The sequence below is a fragment of the Artibeus jamaicensis genome, unplaced genomic scaffold (genome assembly GCF_021234435.1).
Source record: "Artibeus jamaicensis isolate MK-2021 breed Jamaican fruit bat unplaced genomic scaffold, CSHL_Jam_final contig_65, whole genome shotgun sequence".
NCBI lineage: Eukaryota > Metazoa > Chordata > Mammalia > Chiroptera > Phyllostomidae > Artibeus > Artibeus jamaicensis.
Genome location: NW_026521913.1, coordinates 2992567 through 3014725, shown reverse-complemented (window position 1 = coordinate 3014725; position 22159 = coordinate 2992567). Strand labels below are relative to the sequence as shown.

General features: G+C 42.7%; 1 protein-coding gene across 1 annotated transcript in view; it reads right to left on the bottom strand.

The window, feature by feature from the left end:
- SLC24A3 (solute carrier family 24 member 3) overlaps positions 1 to 22159 on the bottom strand; it is a 606708-nt gene that overhangs the window by 6481 nt on the left and 578068 nt on the right. Inside the window, exons 14-15 of the mRNA XM_053670958.1 lie at positions 20011 to 20125; positions 18726 to 18838 (exon numbers count right to left, since the gene is read on the bottom strand). Of these exons, the coding sequence (XP_053526933.1) occupies positions 18726 to 18838; positions 20011 to 20125 (228 nt within the window). The remainder of the gene's footprint in view (positions 1 to 18725; positions 18839 to 20010; positions 20126 to 22159) is intronic.

The following is a 22159-nucleotide window of genomic DNA, read 5'->3' as shown; positions in this document are numbered from 1 at the left end:
CCCCCCACCACCACCACCAATGTACACCGTGCTGCTGTGAGTCAAAGATTCACCTGTGTTCACAGAAAGAAAAGCAAGGCAGGTTGATCATTTACATCAGAGAACAAAGTGGTGATTATTAGAAGGAGTGATTCGGGGTCCTTCTGACATGGTCTAAGGTACCTCTTGCCATCCTTTTACCAGTTCATTCCTGGAGTGTAGGTATGGCAACAAGTGGGTATCTCTCTATAGGTGGGTGTACTTGGTTCATCTTTTGGTGACAGGATACCACATGCCCTAAACAGCCAACCCTTTTTGTGTGAACAGGGAACATAACATCTCACTAAGCAATATTCATTGGACTCTTCCCTCTGCCTACAGAATCTGTGAGCTAAATATCTGTTTGACTCCAACCATCAAATGCCTTCCTAAGAACAAAGGACTCAAATCTTATCTCCATGACTCTAGAGCAATGGGTTGACCCAGGGAATTCAGCATGGAAAAATGAGGAATCAGCTACTCCATCCAGCTGGTAGCTGAACTTCCTGCTAACCCTCAGCTTGACTGTGGATAGTGTTTCCTCCTTTCATCAGCTTTGATGGAGTAAAGAGGCTAATATCCATGAGTACATTACAAATGTTTATACTAAAAGAGATCCTCTGCCCCCAAAGTATTCTGTCCCACTGACTCTGACAATCCCACATGTACCCTGGCCAGTGTCTAAGGGGAGAGAAGGGCTCCTCAGAACAAGATGCAGCTCCATGCAGAGTGAGGAACAGTCTGCTGCAGCTGTCCTCAGTCACGTGGTCCTTGGGTTAACCCTGAAACTGAACACTCAGAAACCCTTTGGGCTCTTCATTTTAATGCTGCATGGACTCTTCTAAGAACGAAGCCAGTGCACTCCCAGCCCATCTCATTCGCTGAGCTCCCGGGCGGAATCCATGTCAGCAACAGTGGGTGAGTAAAATGATTTCCTGCCCTTAAGAAAGTGAGAGCCGGTGAGAGCAAAGCTGCAAGCAGGAAAATTCTTTGGTGAAGCTTTTTCAAATGAATCATGTTCAAGCACAGCTTTTGACTTTTACTTTTCCTACAGTCACATGATGTCCTAAAGAACAGTGCTGCTAAAATTCTAAACATGGCTCTAAATACTAAGTACAATGAACTTCTGTGTGGTTCCTGAGTATTTTTCACCTTTCCTCCGCAGCTTCCTTTGGTAATGGGCTGGCACATGTGCCCAGGGTTGTATTTGTTTGTAATTGTTTTTTTTAAATCCTCACCTGAGGACACTTTTTTTATTGCATTTGGAGAGAGAGAAGTGTGTGGGGTGGTGGGGGTAGAGAGAGAGAGAGAATGTGAGAAACATTGGTTATTTGCATCCCACACACATGCTGACTGGGGCTCGAACCTGCAACCTTTAGATGCACAGGATGACACTGCAACCTACTGAGCCACATCAGCCAGGGCTTCTTTGCCATTCTTAATTAGGGACCTGGGCTTGTAAAGCCTGTATTGATTCTTTGCTATCTGCTTCCCACACTTCCACGTGGAGGAACAGTCAGGAATTAGTATTCCTTCAGTTGCCTCTGGTCCAACTCGAAAGCTTCCTAACCACTGGAAGCCATGGGTGGTTTGGGGCAGGAGTTGGCGAACTATGACCCATGGGCCAAATCTGGCCCAGTGCCTGTTTTCATCAATAAAATTTTATTGGCACTCAGCTCACTCATTAACATATTGTCATAGGTGTTTTTATGCTACAATGGCAGAGCTGAGTAGTTGGACAGAGACTGTATGGCCCATGACCCATAGTGCTTAAAACATTTCCTCTCTGTCCCTTTCCAGAAAAAGCCTGCCAGCCCCTGGTTTAGGGCATAGGCTCAGTCCCAGCCTCCTGGTCTCTGAATCCCTGCTCCGTCACTCACTTGCTGTATAGTCATGGACAAGTGAGGATTTGACTTCCCTAAGCCTGAGATTTCTGATGTGCAAATGGAAATAATACATTTCCCACCTTATGGGGTGGTTGTGAGGATTACCTGAATTAACCCAGGTTAAATGTCAGCAGGATCTGGTGGAGAATAAATTATCAGTAAACATGAGCACTTATTCTCCACCCAGTCAGGAGCTTCCTGTGCCTACTTCCCTGGCACCCCTGGCTGCTCCTTTCTGTAAATGACGAACAAGAGCAGAGTCGGGACCATGTTTGACTTTATCCTCCACCTGGCACAGGTCTGAGCACAGACCATGTGCTTAATATGTTACTGATAAGTGAATGATGAGTACTCTTGAGGTAGCATTTCAAATGTGGTTTACAAAAGGGTCATTGTTTCTGTGGGGCAGGGTGGACTGGTTAGAGAGAGTCTAGCAGCAGAGAGACACTAGATGCCACTCCTGAATGATGCTCCAGAAACAATGTGGTCCTTGATCAATATTTGTTGTCTCCTGTCTCAATTTTTATGAGCGTGTATAGCTTTTTTCTCAACATTTTATTTTGAAAGTTTTCAACCATTCAATAAAATTGAAAGAAACGGTCTTATTTTTAATTTTCAAATTTTTGTTTAACTGTTCTTCTTATCATTATTCATTTAAAATTTTTTACTGTTATTCTATTACAGTTGTTGCAACTTTTCCCCCTTTACCCTCCACCACCCATCCCACTCCCTGCTTCCACAGTCAATTCTCACACTGTTGTTCATGTCTATGGGTCATTCTGAAATATACCATCTTATTTTTAATAAACTGCAACATAAGCTTCAGATACTAGTATACTTCATTTCTAAACACTTCAACTGGCATCTGCTAAGTGTTAAGTAGGGTTCAATTGTAGTTCATGGGTCTTTTACTTTCAGGTACAATTTCCATATGGTAAAATTCACAAATCATAATTTCACCATTCAATGTGTTATGAAAAACATGTGCACCCATGTAATCCAAACTGCAGCCATGATTTACAGCACTTCCATCCCCCCAGAAAGTTCTCTTGTCCTCTCTATCTCACCCAGGGACAATCACTGCTCTAAGTGTCTGCCATAGGTTGGTTTAGTCTGCTCTAGAAACTTCATATAAATGTAATCTTAGAGTGTACACTCTTTTATGCAAGGATTCTCTTAAAGAGTCCTTCATGTTTTTCATTGTGTCAATAGCTTATTCCTTATACATCATTAATATACCACAGTTTATTTAATTATTCTCCTGTTGATGGACATCTGGGCTGCTTTCAGCTTTGGGCTATCACCAAGTATTGATTTTATAAGTCACAAAAAAAATGAAAAGATACCTACAATAGATCCTTCTCACCAATAAGAACTATTAATGAATAGAATAAACACAGCCAGGGACTCTACTGAGACTTCAGAGGCTTGCTCTCACACCCTAGCATCCTGTCTGTAGGTGGGCACCTGGAGCCTCTCCAAACTGCAGTTCACCTTTCCCACCTCAGCATGCTCTCATTTCCTTTTTGGGGACCTTCTGTCTAGTCAGTTGGACACTCACCTCTTTCCCACTTCTACTCTGCCCATCTCTCCCAAAGTCCTTTCACCTCTTTTAAGTTTGATGGCCCTATCCCTCACCTGAAGCTGATCTTGGTCACATTCTTTGCCTGGGTCACCTTTTTACCTCCCCAGCTAGTCCCAATACAGAGGGAAGACACCTGGGTCCTAAGATTTTCCTCATGCCACACAGCACCTAACTTCTCTGCTGGCCCCACACACCAGGCTTCAATGAGCATTGGCAGGTAATGCTGAGCATGTGTGTAACTGTGCACATATGTGTGTGCTCACCTTGGAGGCAGTGAGGCTGGGTGGAAAGGGGCACGAGTGGACACCTGGATGGATTGACTGACCATGGTGAATGGTAACATTAAGCTGAACTTTTCAAGCAACAAAGTAAGAGGAAACCAAAAAAATTTTTAATTGAGGCATAATTTGCATATAGTAAAACACAGAAATTTTTATCCATTAAGTGTATATTGGATAAATTTTGACAAATGCATGCAGCCATATAATCCACATCTCAGTGAGAATATAAAACATTTCCATTACCCCAAAACTTTCCTCGAGGGCAGCAAATCTAACTCAACTCCCTCAAAACTAGTTTCTTGGGTGTAGTGAGCCAGACAACATCTCTAAGCTACCTTTGGAAAAGACTCTGAGCTCTAACCATGCACAGTATTGATCTCAACAATTGTTTCCTTGCTTCCTCCCTCACAGAAGCAAAGCTCCCACCAAGTACAAACGCAGAAAATCTCCATGGCAATGACCATCTGAGAGCATGCAAGGTGTAACTGAATTGTTCAACCACAACATTTAATGTTTTTATTTCTTGCCTTCAAAAATATGCATTTTCAGTCTACAATTCCCTCTTGGTGGGTGTTGCAAAGGAACAGAAGGCTGACTGGTTCCAAAATCAATAGGAATTTAGGCCACGATATATGTATATTTTTCATAGGATACATAGAGATTCATTCATACCTAGTTTCATGTATGTATGTGGTTTATAAAACTGAATCCTACATCATTTGGGGACCTAAAACCTCTAGCCTTAAAGATTCTGATTTCCCCATAGAAAGTTTAAAATCTTTCTGTGATTTGAGATTTGCTCTACCCAACCAGTGGATTCTTTTAAGAAGAACAACAAGCCCCTGGATTTTTGCTTATTTATTTATAACTTAGAACACGTGTTGATGTTACTTTGCATTTTCAGATTTGGGTAATTTGAGCATTTGCATGGGCACAGGTACCAAATGGATGTGTATAGCCTTGATTTTACATTGTAAAATATCACTGGATGGAAATCTCTTTCCTTGAACAATTAAATGAAGTGAGAAAGTGATAAAGCACACAGAAAAAAAGTACTCTAATGGTAGCTGGTGCCCAGATCCTCTCTTTTCCAGAGTGCTCTCACAAAACACAGGTTGTGTGAATGAAAGGTGCCACTTAGTAGATCCTGCAAGCTCAGGGAGTCACATGGCAGGCCTGACAAGCTCAGTGACTGAAAGTAACCATACACAATGGTCTCATCATAAATTCCTAACCGAACAGGACATGGCTAGTAGTCACGTCCCAGGCCTAGAGCTTCCTTAGCAAAGGTCAGTCTTTACATTACTGAGCCTGCCCATTGTTCTTAGGTATCTAGGATAACACACCTTTAAAATGTCAGAGTAATTGTCTTTTCCAGGCACCACAGCACAAGATCACCACAGCAGGGGATCACAGAACTCCTCATTGTTATCTTATTCCCCACATACCATCTCTATGTGCTGTAAATGTTAACTGTCTTATAATATATACCACCAATATAAAAGGAGTAGGTGTCTTTCCATTTTGCTTTTAATACAATCCTATATATTTCCCTGCTTTGCTTTCTTCTGCCTCCTTAATCTACCATCAGTGGATTTCATGTATCTTCCTTATGTTTTCTGCTTTGATTCTACATGTATGAGATGAGCTGCAAAACCACCATTCTCTGGAGCATTTTCTTAGGTCATTGAGATCTTGCTTCTTGGCATGTCCTCAAAATTTTGGCTCAAATAAGTTCTTAAAGTTTTTCTATAGGTTTGGACCTTTCATCAACAGTTGCATTGAATTTTAGTGGCAGCTCCATGAGGTAAGTAGGTGGGTTTTGTCTTCCCATTTAACGATAAGAAAACTGAGGCTCAAAGCAGTTATCCATTTAGCCAAGGTATGATTCTGGTCACAATTCCAACTTGTGTGTGTGTGTATTTTCTCCACACCTCCAAGAAACTCTGTGACACCAGATGGGTGCTGTACAATTTAACTCAGTGTCTATGCTATTTGCCTGCAGATAGTGTCAGATCCTGATAGGAGAACTCAAGAGTTAAAGATTTTAGCCTTTGCTATAGTTGATAGGCTTAAGTGATTAACACTTGTGGAAAGCTGTTATTCCAGGACCTGGAATGCATTACCTATCAGATTCCAGGTGGTCAACCAGCAATTCAACCTTTGTGTCTCCAGGGGACTGCAAACAATGGAGATGGTTTTCTGGGCCTTGTGTTCCAGGGAGGGAACACCCATGATGCAGATAAAGAATTGTTGATTAAGAGATAAAGAAGTACTAGGAAAATCACCTCTGGACTGCAACTCTTTTCCCAACCACCTAACCTACACTCTTCTCCTTAGAAAAGGGTCAGCTTGAAATGAGATGTTAAGAAAGTTTTTGAGGGTACATAATCCACTATGTTCTCAGATTGCTGGTCATCTGAATAAAGCACCCATAAAGATTCAATCTTTATTTCTACTTGTTGGTTGTGGTAGTGACAGGAAGCATGAATGCTGACTTTTCCAGTTTCAGTCCTATAGGACAGTCCTACAAGACCACCTCCCACTTCAATGCCAATTGTAAGTCCAGGTAGTCACCTGTGCTTCCTTGAATTGGATTAATTTCCTAGGGTTGCTCACAGAACGTGGAGAAATGTTATACACCGCTCTGCCTAGTTTTAGGAATTGTATCTCTACCCCTTGTAGCTAAGGGCGAGAGAAGACCTCTGGAATGCCAGCCGCAGGAGACAAAGCCTGTCTTTGGTAGCAAACGCTGCCCCAGAGTAAGACCCCTCACAGCAGGGGGGGGGGAACCTAAGCCAGACTTGATCACTTGGGAGGCCTTCATGGAAGGACTTGGGGGGCTGCAACAAAGAGCAATGGACTCTCGCCCCCCAACTTTGTCAAAGCCCGAGTCCCCATGTCCTCTGGGAGAAGTACTTCCTGGCTCTAATCCTCTTAAGCCTGAATACCTGATGGGGAGAGGTGCAGCTCCTTGCCTGGCCAGAGTGTGCCCTGGGGAAAAATCTGGCACCACAAAGACTTACTGATAAACCCATGAAATCTGCTCTGCTAAGAGTGCCTTCATTCATATGATAAAGGTCCAAGAGGAAATGAGTATGTCTCCCAAAGTTTCTGTAACTCTCTTCCTGAGGGACACTGACTGAGATCTCTTTGTAATGTTATCTACTGTTTGATCCTTGCCGCCCGGTATTTCTGTGTATTACAACCCAATAAGAGGCTATGGAAGAGGGTGCTTGAGGCCTTTTTATCCTCGGAGAAACTGGCCGCTGCTGGCCTCTTTCTCCCCAGCAAAACTGGCCACACCCCACTCCTCCATCCCTAGACAGATCCAGCATATTTTGGCCATATTTACTCATTCATGCATGTCCATGGCACCAGGGGGACCTTACGAAAGAAGTCGCCCCCACAGAGAAACATTTTAGTTACTACAATTTCACTTTATTATAAAGGATATAGCTCAGGAACAACCAGATGGAAGAGATGCATAGGACAAAGTATGGGGAAAGGGGAAGGAGCTTTCAGGCTCTCTGAGCAAGTCATTCTTTCTGAATCTCCACGTGTTCACCAACCTGGAAGCTCCCTAAGCCTTGTCCTGTTGAGTTTTTATGGATACTTCATTATATAGGTGTGATTAATAAAATCATTGGCTACTGGGATCGATTCAAACTCTAGTCTCTCCCCTTCCTTGAGGTTTGGGTGGGACTGAAAATTCCAATGCTCTAATCACATGGTCTGTTCTCCTGGCACCCTGCCCTTAGCTTCAGAGGAGGTCTAAAAGTCACCATTAACATAATAAAAGATGCCTTTATAGCTCTTATTACCTAGGAAATTCCAAGGGTTTTAGGAACTCTATGCTGGAAACTGGGATGAAGACCAAATACATATTTCTTATTATAAATCGCAATATCACACAAGGCCTGGAAGCTAGTAAGAGGTTAAGTCTATACTCAGACTTGGGCTTTAGACAGTAAATTCTAGACTCTTTGCACCCTGCATAGCACAGGAAAAAGGCCAGCATCCCCTTCACCCCTTAGGAACTCTCAAAAGTGGCATCTGGACATTTCTAGTAGCAGATGCTTGTTGGGACCCCATCTGTATCTTACCCCTCACTATCTTGGTGTGGTCAACTGCTTCCTAAAAGCCAGTGCTACTAGCATCTGTGACTGAGGGCTTTTTCCTTAACCCTGTAAGTGCCAAACTACCTTCCACCAGTGACTCTCTGGGGTGGGTACATAAAAACCCCAGCTCCCCTGCCCTCAGATGGTATTATTCTGGGACAGGAGTTGCACCATTTCCCAGAGCTCCCTCAGGACTCAGCTCCAGTTGCCCAATGCAGTATGGGGTTTGCTAACACTTCTGCCCTTGGCTGCCTTCTTTTCCCACCTTACCTCCCCACTTTCCTCTAGGACTTTCTTGCTCCTCCCAAATAAACCCTTCACTCTGAATCCTTGTCTCAGGATTGAATAGTTTCTGGGGGAGTTGAACTTCAACAGATAGTAAGATGAAACAGCTTCAGGTGTTGACAACCTAGGTAAGCCCTTCCACAGGGGGGGCCTGTGAAGGCCCTGCCTTCCCTTAAGTATTATCTTATTTTCCTGGCATAGCACCTGAAAGCCAATGGTCACCTTAAGGGTATTAGGTGGTGTCACTTAGCTTTCAGGAACTTTGTTAGAACAACCTCAAGAAGAATAATTTATTAACATGTCACCCAACCATCTCCAAGTTACTTCTCCAGGTCTCCTGAGAATAGTGTATAAACTGGCTCTGGCAGTGGCATTCTGGTGTTTTGTTGATTTCCATGTGTCAATACTACCTCCACAGTCAACTGCAAGCTATCAACATGGCCTCACTGAAGGTGGGATAAGGAATTGCTGCAAAATCTCTTCTTGTTAGCCTGTTGGAACTGGCTCCAGCACCTCCCTGTTCCTGGGGGTTGGAGTAGGTGTTTACAGAAGAAAGAAAACAACTGTTTCTGGCAGTTGAGTCCATGTCCAGGGAGTAGGAACCTGATTTAGGAATGCTTGCTAGAAATGTGCAAAGGGAAGATGCAGAAGGCATCAAGGATGACTGAGTCAGTCATTCCACAGAGGCCTTCTGCTGGGTGCCAGGGGACACTGACTGAGTAAGATCCAGGTCCTGCCCTCACACTCTCAGTGAGAGAGTTCAGGCAGACATGCACATCAGAGATGAAAAACCCATGTGATTCCAGAAGTAGTAAATTTGGCTGAGGGTAGGCTTCTTAGAGATGGTGGTTGTTGGGCTGTCAGAACTGGCCTCAGATAAAGAATCTTGGAAAGCCCTGCTATATATGGCTACACCATCCTTTTTCTTTTTAAATCCTCACCTGAGGACATTTTTTTTCACTTCTGAGAGAGTGAGAGACACACAAACAGATATCAAGGTGAGAGAGAAACATCAACTGGTTGCATGAGCATCAATCTTGCATGCACCCTGACTGGGAATCAAACCTGCAACCTGAGTATATGCCCTAACCAAGAATCAAACCTGTCTTTTGGACTGTGGGATGACACTCCAATCAACTGAACCCTACCAGTCAGGGCTACACTATCCTTTTGGAAACATTCTCCTGAACCCAGTTTCTCCTGATTCTTCCCCTTTCTGGCTGATCCCTCCTCAGGCTCCTTCACTGGATGTTTTTTCCCTACCTGACATCAGGGTATGGTTCTAGGCTTTCTTCTCTATCTATATTTATATCTTTCATGAGCTTTGTGCTTTGAAAAGCATATAATGCTATTATTCCCAAGTTCATACCTGCAGCCCATACCGCATCTTTGAACTTCAGACAAATTTATTCCACTGTCTACTTGCTGTCCTCAGACAGCAAGTAGGATTGGAGCTGTCCCACCTGGATTACACTCAGACACATGAAACTTAATCTGTTCTAAATGGATCCCTTGACATTTCCTCTCAAATATGTTAAATATGTTCCCTACCCACCATAATGTCTTCCTCATTTCCACGAATGGCACCATAATACACTTAGTTGCTTAAGCAAAGAACTACAGGTTTCCTTTGAGTTTTCTCTTTATATTTTCCCTTCTGTGCTTCCATCAGAAAATAACATTGACTTTTCCTTAAAAATCTCCTTTTCTCCCCATCTGTTCTCTCATCAGTTTAGCCATGTCATCAGTATCTCTTGTTACCAGCTCTTGACTTTTCTCCTGCCTTCGCCTAATGCATTTACAAATCTGATCTTAAAATGTAAAGTGAATCATACCATTACTTTGCTAAACTCCTTAATGGTAGTTAGAAAACAATCCAAACTTTTACAATGCCAAGAAAATCTAGGATGACCAGGTATTTTTCTTGATCCACCTTACCTCCCCATTAGCAGGTGTTTAGGAGCTGATGTTAAATCTATCTCTTAATTTTGCCGCTTCTTTTTCTGAAGTCTCTCTCTTCACCTTCCACTATTCTCCAGCTTTTCTGTTACTACCAAGGCAGAGTGAATTGCTGGTCTCAATTGCTCTCTCCTATATTACAGTTATATGTCCACTCTCTGGTGGATAGCAGTATTTCCCTGCCTCCTGAATTTGGGTCTGGCCATGTAATATGCTGTGGCCAATGGCTTATTAGTGGACTTAGCAAAAACCCAGGTTAAAAATGCATCTCCATGATTGAGGTGACCTCTTATGCTCTCTCTTCTCATCATGAAAAGGATGTGTCTCAAGGAAGCCACTGGTTCAAAGAGGTTAAGAGACACATGGAGCAGACTCATCTGAAGCTTGGGGCCAAGTCTGGATCAGCCAGTCAAGTCACAGATGTATAAAAAATAAATATATAGTAATGGAACTAGGCTACTGAGTTTTGGGGTGGTTTGTTACACAGCATTATGGTAGCAATAGCTAACTAATACAACTACCCTAGTGTAAGTCACTTTATTTTCTCTCTCTTGCCAGTGCCTTATAACTGGTGATACTGCTGTCAGCCTTGTCTGGCTCTTTTCCCTGTGGTGGTCAGTATATTCCTAATAAAAGGCACATATAGTGAAAGGCACAATTTCCTCTCTAATATCCCTTTTTCCTTCCACTATCATGGCTCACAATGTCCTTTGCCACATAGCTGCTCTCTCCAGTTTTATTCAGGCCACTTCCCACTGCCCACACCTTACCCCCGGCCACAGAGCTGTCCTTGGTATATGAAGTTTTCTTGTATCTTGATCCTCTACAGGCTGTTCCTTCTGCTTAAAAAAATCCTCTCACTCTTGTTAATTGTTCGGCTCCAAAAATCAGCTCTTCAGAAGTGTTACTTCCTCACAAGTATTCTAGGACCCCTAACCCCTGCCATAAAATGCCACATACTGCCATGATTCCCAATTCCTGCACCAGCCCTTGGGAGAACATGCCACACTTTGCTCTGAATTGTTTGCATACATGTCTCCTTCCAAGGGCTGTAGTTCCATGGGCACAGAAAGTTTTTCGTACTGCTTGTAGCAGCATCCCCAGCAACTGTTACAGCTTAGCACACAGTAAGCATTCAGTTAATGTTTGATCAGAAAAAGAATGAACTAGGCAGAAAGTGTGGTGTGAGGATGTTTCTGGTCATATTTTCTTTTATACTTCTGTGGATTCTTGAGTCAGGTGGGCTCTCACCTCTCACTTGAGAAAGACAAGATCTCTTTCTCCCTATTACTTCTAGGATTTCTTTTGCATTTTTAAGCTGGAGCTCAGAAATCTGAGTTTTGCTCTGGCATCTTGGAGCTTGCCTGATGACTTTCTTAGTTCTGTTGTGCATGTGGATCATTGCCAAAAGAGGGCAAAAAGTGCTCATTTTCCAAACTGACTTTTAGAAACACTTTTTTAATTTCATGCACTTAAAGAGCTAGCTGGCTTCTGAGAAAACCACAAGTAGGAAGAAATGTCAAAATCTGTAAAACTGATTCATTCTTCGCTTTCAAATGCAGAAAACAGCTGTCTCGATGGTAATTATCCAATAATTATGACTTGGAAATCCCATCTAGTTAAGATAGAAAATTGTTTCAGAATTGTCAGCAGGTCTCTTGTGAGGGCAGGAGAGGCCACTAAACCCACACAGAAGTCTGCTCAGTTCTGATGTCAGAGACACAGATAGCTGCTGTGTGGATACAGCCATGTTAATGGAAGGCAGCTTCTGAGTGTCCTTCTAGAAATGCAGCCTCTTTTCCAAGAAAACCTGGAGGTGGAGAAGAAGGCAGGCAAAAATGCTTGTGGCAAATAAGCCTCTAAGTTTGCTTTTCCATGAATCTGGAACTATTTTTCCAAGTAACTCCACATCTTGGCATGAGGTTACACAGTGATGCTCCCAGATGTGGCTGGGCATGGGTGGCTGGCACTGGGGGACCTGATGAGAGCCAGGGAGGGACCCAGGGACTGTATAAACAGGTAATACTCATGGAAGAATTTGGAACATTCCTCCAACCTTCAGGAAGAAACCCACTGTAGACTTATTACATACCATGGCTGAGAGCAATGAGGATTTTAAGCTGCACGGGGTCTATTGAGATTTTTACAATGGGAATCAGGAGGTCAGGAATTCTCTCCTCTTCCAGATCCTTCTTCCTTTACATGAAGTCGAAGAGCTCACTTTAGCCTTAATATACATATCCTGTCCTCTCTTCTAGTAAAGATTCAAACTCAGGGATGGTTTTGCTGCAGTGATGACCCTTGTGCACAGTGGCTGCTGTGGCACAATTTCCTTTTGGTCTCTGGGGCTTGGGGAGAGAAACAAATCTCACTGTCTTCTCTTTGCCTCTTTCTAGTTATGCTGTCTGACCTTTCTGGGCCTTGGCTTCCTGATCTACACAAGGTGATTTAGAACAGCATAGCACTTGGAGTGCAACCTGTGACCCCTGCCCACCTCACCCCTGTATTCATGCTGCCCTCGCCTTCCTTCTATTCTCAGACACAGCCTGCTTCAGTGTCTTTGCACTTGCAATCCCCTCCACACACCCAACTCTTTTTTTGGTCATTTTTCACTCAGCACAGAACTTATACACCTCCTTTTCTGATGAGTCTAGAGTGATGTGTTCTTCCTATTCTCTATCATATCACCTGTCTTATGGGTTTCAATAGGATTTTGTTCTTTAAATTTAGTGTACTTATGTATTTGTCACTCATGGCTTGTCTGTTTTCCATAAGCTGATGCACCCTTGAAGACAGAGGGTCTAGTCCATCTTGTTTGTTTTGTATTCCCATGCCTCACCAAGTTCTTGGCACATGGGGGGGTTCATGACAACCACTGGTTTAAAAAATAATCCTTGCCTAATTTAGGTGCTGCCAGGATTAGATGATATTGCATGTGCATGGTATTCCTAGAGTGCCTGGCACATAGTAGGCACTCAGTGAATGCTAAGCTCTTCTTATTGCTGTTTTATTTATCCCCTGCTCTTTTCTCAGGTCAGCTTACTCCCACATTCTGCTCGGCTCACACAATTTCCTCACCAGCTGAGGTGATGTTGAAGGGAAACTTAGGATCCAGCCAGTCAGCCAGCCAGCCAGCCAGCAAATAGCTGTTGAGTGCATTTTAAGTTCCAGGCACTGTGCTGGGTACAGAGGAAATAATGCATGAGACTGACATAGTTCCTGCTTTCAGGGAAATTGCCTCTCTGACAGAGACTCAGACAAAGAGGCAAAGGAAAGCTTTGATGGGAGCTCCTGAAAACACAGAAGAGACACACCTGACCCAAGCTTGGGAGAATACAGTTGATGTCTAAGCTGACACTTGAAGAATGAGCTGGAGAGACAACGAGAACCCCTGGTCAGAGCCCCTTTACCCCTCTGTGAAATGGTCTTGTTCCAAGAGCCATGTTCTGGGACACCTGACTTTTAGGAAAACTAAAAGGTACCTATTTGTTGGGCCAAATACCAGGCAATTAGTTTGCTTTAACATTACTGGGCAAAGAAGTTGTCTGTACAAATAAAGTTTTACAGAAAATTGAAGTCCACCTCTCTACATGCCAGCACCTTAATTGTTTTTGATGAGAACATTTTGTTCTTAACTTTTTCTTGCTGATTCAGAATCACCACGATTCTATTTTAGTTAAAGTTGTGTATTCTAGAATCCTATATTCCAAAATAGTGATTATTTTCACTGTCAGGAAAAGTCTTCATTTTAACTGAATCAGAACTAAAATGGAAATGGGCAAGAAGCAATTCCTAACTTGTGGATATTACTGAAAAACAAGTTAACTAGAACACTTTTCTTAGAATTTTTAAAAGTTCAAAATGAAATCTTCTTGACAAATAGTACTGAAACAACTGGATACCTACAAGCAAAAGAATAAAGTTGGACCCCTACTTCACACTATATACAAAATGAAATCTCCTTGATTTCCCTGGGGTCCATGAACTGTTTGATTATATTAATGAATTTCTGCCTTCAAAAGAGAGGGCTCCACTGGATGTTTGCATATCTGGAATAAAATTAAGATCTCTGGCACTGGATACAGAAATGGCAGTGTTTGGATGATAACACAATGTGACACATCTTTTTCTGATCTCCTAAACCCAAAGTCTCTCCCAAGAGCACTCTCCATTGTGCCATTGCCTTGATCTTAAACTAGATGTGGCCACCTTTCCTTCTGTATTTTCCCCTTCCTTCAAGAATAAAGGCTATCTTCAATCACAGGATTAGGTGTACTCCTTTTACAATTCTGGCAGAATGACCAGGGTGACCCAATTAGGTCATCTTCAGATGAAAAACATAAATTTGGGCCAAGGATCTAAGAAGGCCTGAATTTTTCACCCTGTCACTAGAGTTTAGGACCGGAAATCACATGTTTTCATAGCTGTGAGAATTACTAATATGAAAAATTTTGTTTAATTTTCTGTTCTCTGAAGAGTGTTGAGAGAATGTCAGAGGAGAGAAAAGGCAGACAGGCCATTTGGGGATTATTCATTTCAGACAATGTGCCTAGGAGTCAGAATTGCAGGCCTGATATCCATGTTCAGTCAGGAAGTTTTCAAAGCTGATCAGAGAAACTGCTCTTCTTCCAGGTTGAGTTCTGGATTTCATTTTTGGAAGTTTTTAATTTCACCTTCCATGATTGTACCCTATAATCACAGCAAAGAAAATGGATCTTAGGGACACTAGAAAGATCAGTATCTCCTGTTCCTACCTGTCCATCCTTCCCTGGAGAGAGTCAGTGTGGTAAAAATCCATTATTCATGGATTGATTTTCCAGGTTAGAATGTAGTTTCTTATCTTTTTGTTGCCTGCTTTTCAGATATCGAGGAAGACAAAAAGTACTGAAATTCCCGTAGGTCTGAATTTCACTTCTTCATATCTTTGATAAGAGGTAAATTGGAAGGTGAAAGAGACAGAGGAATAAAACAGGTGAGTTGTTGATGAACTCAACAGGTCCATATCCAGTGCTCTGAGCTGATCTGAAGTGCTAATGAAAATTAGTTATAAATATAAATCAGGAAATGAAATGAGAGACAGAACATTGCACTTAGAAGAGATAGAGCACTTAGGACTTCTGCCAAGATGAGGCGTAGGTGGAAGCACTGTGCCTCCTCCCACAACCAAGTTTAAAAACAACAAAGTTTTAGCAACAAAAACACAGCCAAAACCACAGAAAATTGAACTTCACAGAAGTCTGACAACAAGGAACCCTTCAGCCAAACTGGTAAGAGGGGCAGAGCCAGCAGCAGAGCTGAGTTGGGCAGGAAAGATCCACCAGACCTACCCAGGTGCGCGACCCAGGAACGGCGTCAGCCCTAGGCAGATCCCAGGTGTGGAGAAGTGGGCGGACTCACTGAGGGCATGGGGCGGCGGACTTCCTGAGGGCTGACCATGATCCCACATTTGCACACAGATAAACCCATGAAGAAGGGAGCGGTGAGACAGACCATGCAGGTCCCAGTGGCAGGAAGCTGCAGAGGGGACCGCCATTGTCCCTCTCTGACCCCGCCCCCAAATGCAGCTTCACAAACCAGTAACCTGGGTGGCCTTGCTCTGGTGAACAATGAAGGCTCTGCTCCTCATACCTAACAGGCATGAACAGATCAAAACATGGCTCAAGAAGAACTTAGAGCCCCAGAGCCCATAAATCTAAGCGATGAAGAAATAGCTAAACTTTCAGATGCATAGTTCAAAACACTGGCGATCAGGATGCTCACAGAACTGGTTGATTTCAGTCACAAATTAGAGGAACATATGAGGGCTAAACCAATTGAAATGAGTGGAAATGCACAGGAAACCAATAGTAATGGAAAGGAAACTGGGACTCAGATCAAAGGAGTGGACCAGAAAGAGGAAAAAATGACTAAACAGAAAAGAATGTAGAAACAATAATTCAAAAAAATGAGGAGAGGCTTAGGAACCTCTAGGACATCTTTAAATGCTCCAACATCAGAATTATAGGGGTACCAGAAGGGGAAGAGGAACAGCCACGAGTGGAAAACTTATTTGAACAAATGATAAAGGAGAACTTCCCCAATCAGGCAAAGAAAATAGACTTCCAGGAAATTCAGGAAGATCAGAGAGTCCCAAAGAAGTTGGACCCAAGAAGGAACACACCAAGGCACATCATCATTATATTAGCCAAGATGAAAATGAAGGAGAGAATCCTAGAAGCAGCAAGAGATAAGGGGACAGTCACCTACAAAGGAGTTCCCATCAGACTGTCAGCTGATTTCTCAAAAGAGACCTTATAGGCAAGAAGGGGCTGGAAAGAAGTATTCCAAGTCATGAAATCCAAAGACCTACAGCCAAGATTGATCTATCCAGCAAAGCTTTCATTTAGAATGGAAGGGCAGATAAAGTGCTTCTCAGATAAGATCAAATTCAAGGAGTTCATCATCACCAAGCCCTTATTATATGAAATGTTAAAGGGGCTTACCTAAGGAAAAGAAGATAAAACAGATGAACAGTGAAAGGATAGCAAACTCACAGTTATTAAGAACCACACCTAAAACAAAAGCAATCTAAGAGGATAGCTAGATCAGGAGCAGAACTATAGAAATGAAGATCACATGGAGGGTTAGCAACAGGGGAGTGGGAGGAGGAGAAGTGGGAATAAGGTACAGAAACTAAGTAGGATAGATGGTAGGTAGAAAATAGATAGGGGGGATGGCAAGAATAGTATGGGAGATATAGAATCTAAAGAACTTGAGACACTTGGTCATAAACTAAAGGGGGAGAATGGTGGGGGAGGGGGTGTGCAGGGTGGAGGGGAATGAAGGGGGGAATAGAACAACTGTAATGGCATAATCAATAAAATATATTTTTTTAAAAAGAAGAGATAGAGCACTTAAAAGAAGGAAAGAGACAATAGATCACCTATAGTATAGCCTCTGATGAAAACTCTCAGCCAACAAGTAACTTTACATGAACTTAAAACGTGTGGCCTTTCTATACGAATTTAAATTTCATGTGTTAGGGCTCAGGATAGGCTGCCTCAAGATATCCGAAAATGGCATATTGGTTATTTTGAACTAAAGTTACTTAAGAATTGGCCTATATAAGCAGAAAACCCTGACCTCTCTGTCCCCCTAAAAGCAGGAGGTAAATCTCCCATGTGATAGGTGCCCTCTGTGCTCCTGAGGGCTAAGAGACAATCTTACCACAAGAGTTAAAAGAATCCAGAGTCCAACTTGTGTAAACAAACATACTGCCTTTAGTGATTTACTACCCAAGCCCAATCCTTGCTTAGATTCCTTTCTAATGAGCACTTTCTTTGTCCTGTCAGTCTCTCAAACATTTATTGCTTCTTTGTCTAAAAAGTATAAGAAGGTGCCTGGTTCAATCATTTCTTTGAGCCTCATTTTCTGATCTGAACATCATATTATGATTCTACTGTGCACACATATTAAATTGATTTTTCTCCTGTTAATCTAGTCTTGTGTTATTTTATTATTTTATCACTAGTCCAACCATAAGAATTAAAGAAGTGTACCCCTCTCCCCAACAATTGCAACCAGCTGGATACACCTTCCCTAGTGAAACAGCCATTAGTCAAAAACTTTGAAGACAACTATCATTTGATGAAATGAGCTACAATATTTTCTGCAGAATATACAATTACTTAAAACATATTGTACAGACAGACTAAAGTCATGCTCAGCAACCCATTTAGAGCACTGGGCAGGGTATAAAAACTTCAGAGGCACAATACTGTTTCCCAGATAGAGGAAGAAATCTTTAATTGCAGATTCTTCCTTACTCTCTGGATGGTGTCTAGGACATAAGTTCCCAATAGCAAAGGGGGAACAATTTGGCAAATTGGGAAAGAGCACTGAACTCTACCTGGATCACCTGTGTCACTCACTTGCAAACCCAACTGAAATCATATTCAGCTTAACCTTGAGAGAAAGCATGGAGGCTGTCACAGGAGGGTATGACAGTTGCCAGATTCCCAACAGAAAGGGAATCTTGTATTTTGTTTCTCTTCCTTCATAAAAATATTTGCATACAAAATAAATAAACTTGAGAAGGGGTTGGCAAATTATGGCTGCTGTGACAAATCTAGCTTACCACCTGGACTTGCATAGACCGTGAATTAAGAATGGTTTCTGCATTTTTAAATGGTTGAAAAGAAATTAATCATAACATATCATGACATGTAAAAATTATATGAAATCCAAACTTCCATTTCTATTAATAAAGTTGCACTTAAACAGCCACACTCATTCACTTCCATGTTGTCCATTGCTAATAAGGCTATAAGAGCAGAGCTGAGTAGATGTGACAGAGACTGTCTGGCCCACAAAGCCTAAAGTATGTACTTTCTGTTGCTTTAAAGAAGTTTTCCAAGCCTGCCCTTGAGTTCTGAATGTCCCCACAAGCCTCATTTTGGAAGGACTTTGATGGGGAGGGTTTTTTTCTCCTTTAACATCAGTATTTTCTATCTCCTTTCCCTGAGACAAAGTTACAGTGGCCAGTGCCACTAATAGCAGACTTCATGTAGCTCTGGATTTAAAGAGAAGCTATGGAAAAAAGAGCACTTACGTAGGATCCATAATCCACAGCCAGAGTCTGAAGGGCCCAGGGGAGACCAAGGCCGATGAGGATGTCAAACACATTGCTCCCAATGGAGTTGGACACAGCCATGTCTCCCATGCCTATAAGGACAAGAGGTCACTCGAGTGAGGGAAGTGAGTTGAGGGGAGTGCAGGGACCCCACAAGGGACTCTCCCAAGCCTTTGGTCTGACAGACAGAGACCTAGCTGGCAGGTTTGAAAGCTCACATATTTGTTTCTTTTCCAGGCCATCACTATAGAATGATGCTGACTGTAAAATACATAGTCATTAGAATAGAACATGCATTTTCAATAGAACAGGATAAAATACACATTCTTCAAACTGTTGACCTTTACTTCAAATATGATCACTGGCTAAATATGATTAAAAAAACAAATACAATTCCAAAAAGTTCTGATACATCCTTAGAAAAAGAAATGAACTCAACAGCTATATAAAGAGGCTCATGATCTCACCAACCCATACATTTCAGTATCCCCCCCTACCTGCTTTATACTGTATTCAATTCTTTTAAACCACCGATTAATATTAAGAAAAATAATGTAACTAGTAGACTCTTGTGAGGATTTGTAGAGGACACTCCATTCAGTGACATAGCTACACATTTTGTTGAAAACAATGGTCCTCTAGCACAGATCAGGCATATCAGTTAGAGAGGTGCTGGGGAGGATATGGCCACCTGGGGGGCATCCAGCTGGGAAGGTAAACCGTGAGCTTGGTTTTGAAGGAGAGGAGAGACTGTCACACACTGAAGAGTGACCTCTGGCAACTACCACTTTGATGTTAACTGGAGCTGGTGAAACCTTAGGCTACCTCTGTCCTCTCTAAGTCTCAGGTTCTTTATCCAGACAATGGGTATTTAATTGTCCCTAACTCATAGAATTATTTAAGTTATGTAAGATAATGTGCCTAAATTGCTCTGCTCAGTGTGCAGCACTCAGCAAAAATTAGCTATTATTATATTTATTACTATTTTTTAAAATAGAAAAATGATAATATAGCCCACTGAAGGGGAGGGCACATGCTATATAGAAATCATCTCTGCCTTTCTCAAGGGTGGACCTTCTGGCTTATTTCCTGTTTCTTCTGATATCAAGAAGCCTTCTGACCAACATGGCACTGAAGCCGCCCATCATTCCTTTCCAACTGGGATTTGAAGCCCTGGTAATTGCCATGTGTACACCCACCCTTCCATATCTCTTGTTGAGAGGCCTTCCTTCCTTCCCCTACCTTATCCCATTGGAGGCCCCACCTTGTCTGGCCACAATGAGGCTGGCCATGCAGTCCGGCACGCTGGTTCCGGCTGCCAGGAAGGTGATTCCCATGATGACATCAGGAATCCCCAGTGTGTAACCAATGATTGTGACCTAGAAGAAGCAGGAATAGGTGATAAGCTGAGGGCCAACTCTAGCCCTACCTGCCTGTGAATCCTCTGGTCAGCAGAAAAAGCTGCAGTCTGGTTGGTCTCTCCAAGGGGCACTGTCTGCCCTGTGTATGAAGACAGAAGGGGAAGAAGCTCTCTCTCATGGACCAGACTGGGGCTGCAGGTCAGGAGACCAAGGTGCAATTATGGAACCCATGTGTTCCAATCAAAGATTGGCCTTTTCCACTTGTTCCTTTCAGGTGGGGCAGGAGGCCTGAGACAGAAAAAATAACAACAGAGTTTCTGGAAGAAAGCAATATTGGGATAGAATTTTTAAACTCAGGATGGTCCTGGGGAACTGAGAATACATGGCTTCCATACTGGGCTGGGAATTTAAGCATCCAAGTTCTGAGGTGCAAAATGGGAATTACACCATCCAGTTTTGTGGGAAAAGCCATAAGTAGCTGATTCCTTTCCTCTTTCCCTTGAAGCTTGCTTAACAACATTTTTGTCAACATCATCTTCAACACCATATCACTCATGCTTATTAAGTACTCAACCACTGTGCTAAGTGATGTTCATGGGTTATAACTGATTTAATTCTCACAATAACCCTATGGAGTAAGTGCTATCATTATCTCCATTCTTCAGATAAGGAAACTGAGGCATTGCCTGGCACTGGTGTGCTAGAAAGTGGCAGAGTGGGCATTCCCACCAGGGCATGGAGGCTCATTTGCACAGGCAGTGGTTCTATCTAGGTAGTAGGGGTTTAGCCTGAGTCAGTGCTTCCATTATGCAAATGAATCATTCTTGCCCCCTAATTCCAGGTGGTAAGACTGAGAGGAAAGCAATAGGACATCCTGATGGGGGTGATGGGCAGTGGCAAAAGAGAGGGGATTGGGAAAGATACCAATTCCCTATATGTTGCCGTAAGGAGAGGATAACTTGCAAGAGATGAGATGAACTGATCATTTCAGGATGTTACTGAACCTCACTTTCTATAATCACAAGAAAGGCAAACCACATGCTGTATACAGCACATTCTCACATCCTCACAAGCCAGAGATTAAAGGGGACACCTATGCATGGCACCCTGACTTCCTCCTAAAATCACGGGTGCTCATTCACAGTCCAAAGGTTTGGGGGAAGTTGGATCAGTTGAGATGCTGGGTTTGCTCCCTTTCAAACTGGAGGATGCAGTCCATTTCTGTTCAGTGCTGAAATGAACTTGGGGTGACCCTGGGCTCTCTGCCTTCCTCTCTTCAGGTGAGAAAGTGAGATGCTGAAACACAGCATTTTGGTTTGTTTTTCTGAGGAGGTTTTTGAGAAATGGAGCTACAAGCATCCTGGCCAAGCTTTGTTTTCCTTTCTAACAAGTCTCAGTTGGGTCCCTGTGGGAATCAGGTTTGGCTTCCTGGGGCCTGGCCTGGAACAGAGCTGCTGCCCCACTGCCTGCTGGTGTTACCATAATTGTGGCTGAGTCTGGGGTTTGGGGGAACTGATTCCCCTGGTGGCTGGGCCAGGTCTCCCACTTCCCTTGTTTCCTCACTGTTACTGACCATTTCTCAGGACTTCTTAGAACTAAAACCTCTACCAGAGCAGAAGTAGGCAAACAGAAGGAGGGTGAACCTCAGATTGATCAGTGAGTTTGCATGTTAGTGGACCTGGAAGAAAACCATTGAGCACAGAGAGGTCAGGGACACCAGCACTAGTCCTGAAACCTGGAAAAGAGCCGGCACTGTTGAATAAAAACGTTAATAAACACAGGATGAGGGAGAAATCCGTGGCTGTAAGATTTGGGCTGAAAAAAAATTACCCGTTTCTGTGATGTTGAAGGCAAAGGATAATTATGATTTAATAGTGTCAATTTTACAAATTGGTATTACCTCCAAAATAATCTTTTCAGAACTTTTTTGGGGGGCCTAAAGCAATTAGCATTTTTATTTACTCGTGACTCTGTAGATCAGCATTTTGGATTAGGCTTAGTTGTACTGTTCAGCTGGTCTTGCCTTGGTCCACTAGTGGGTCAGCTGGGATG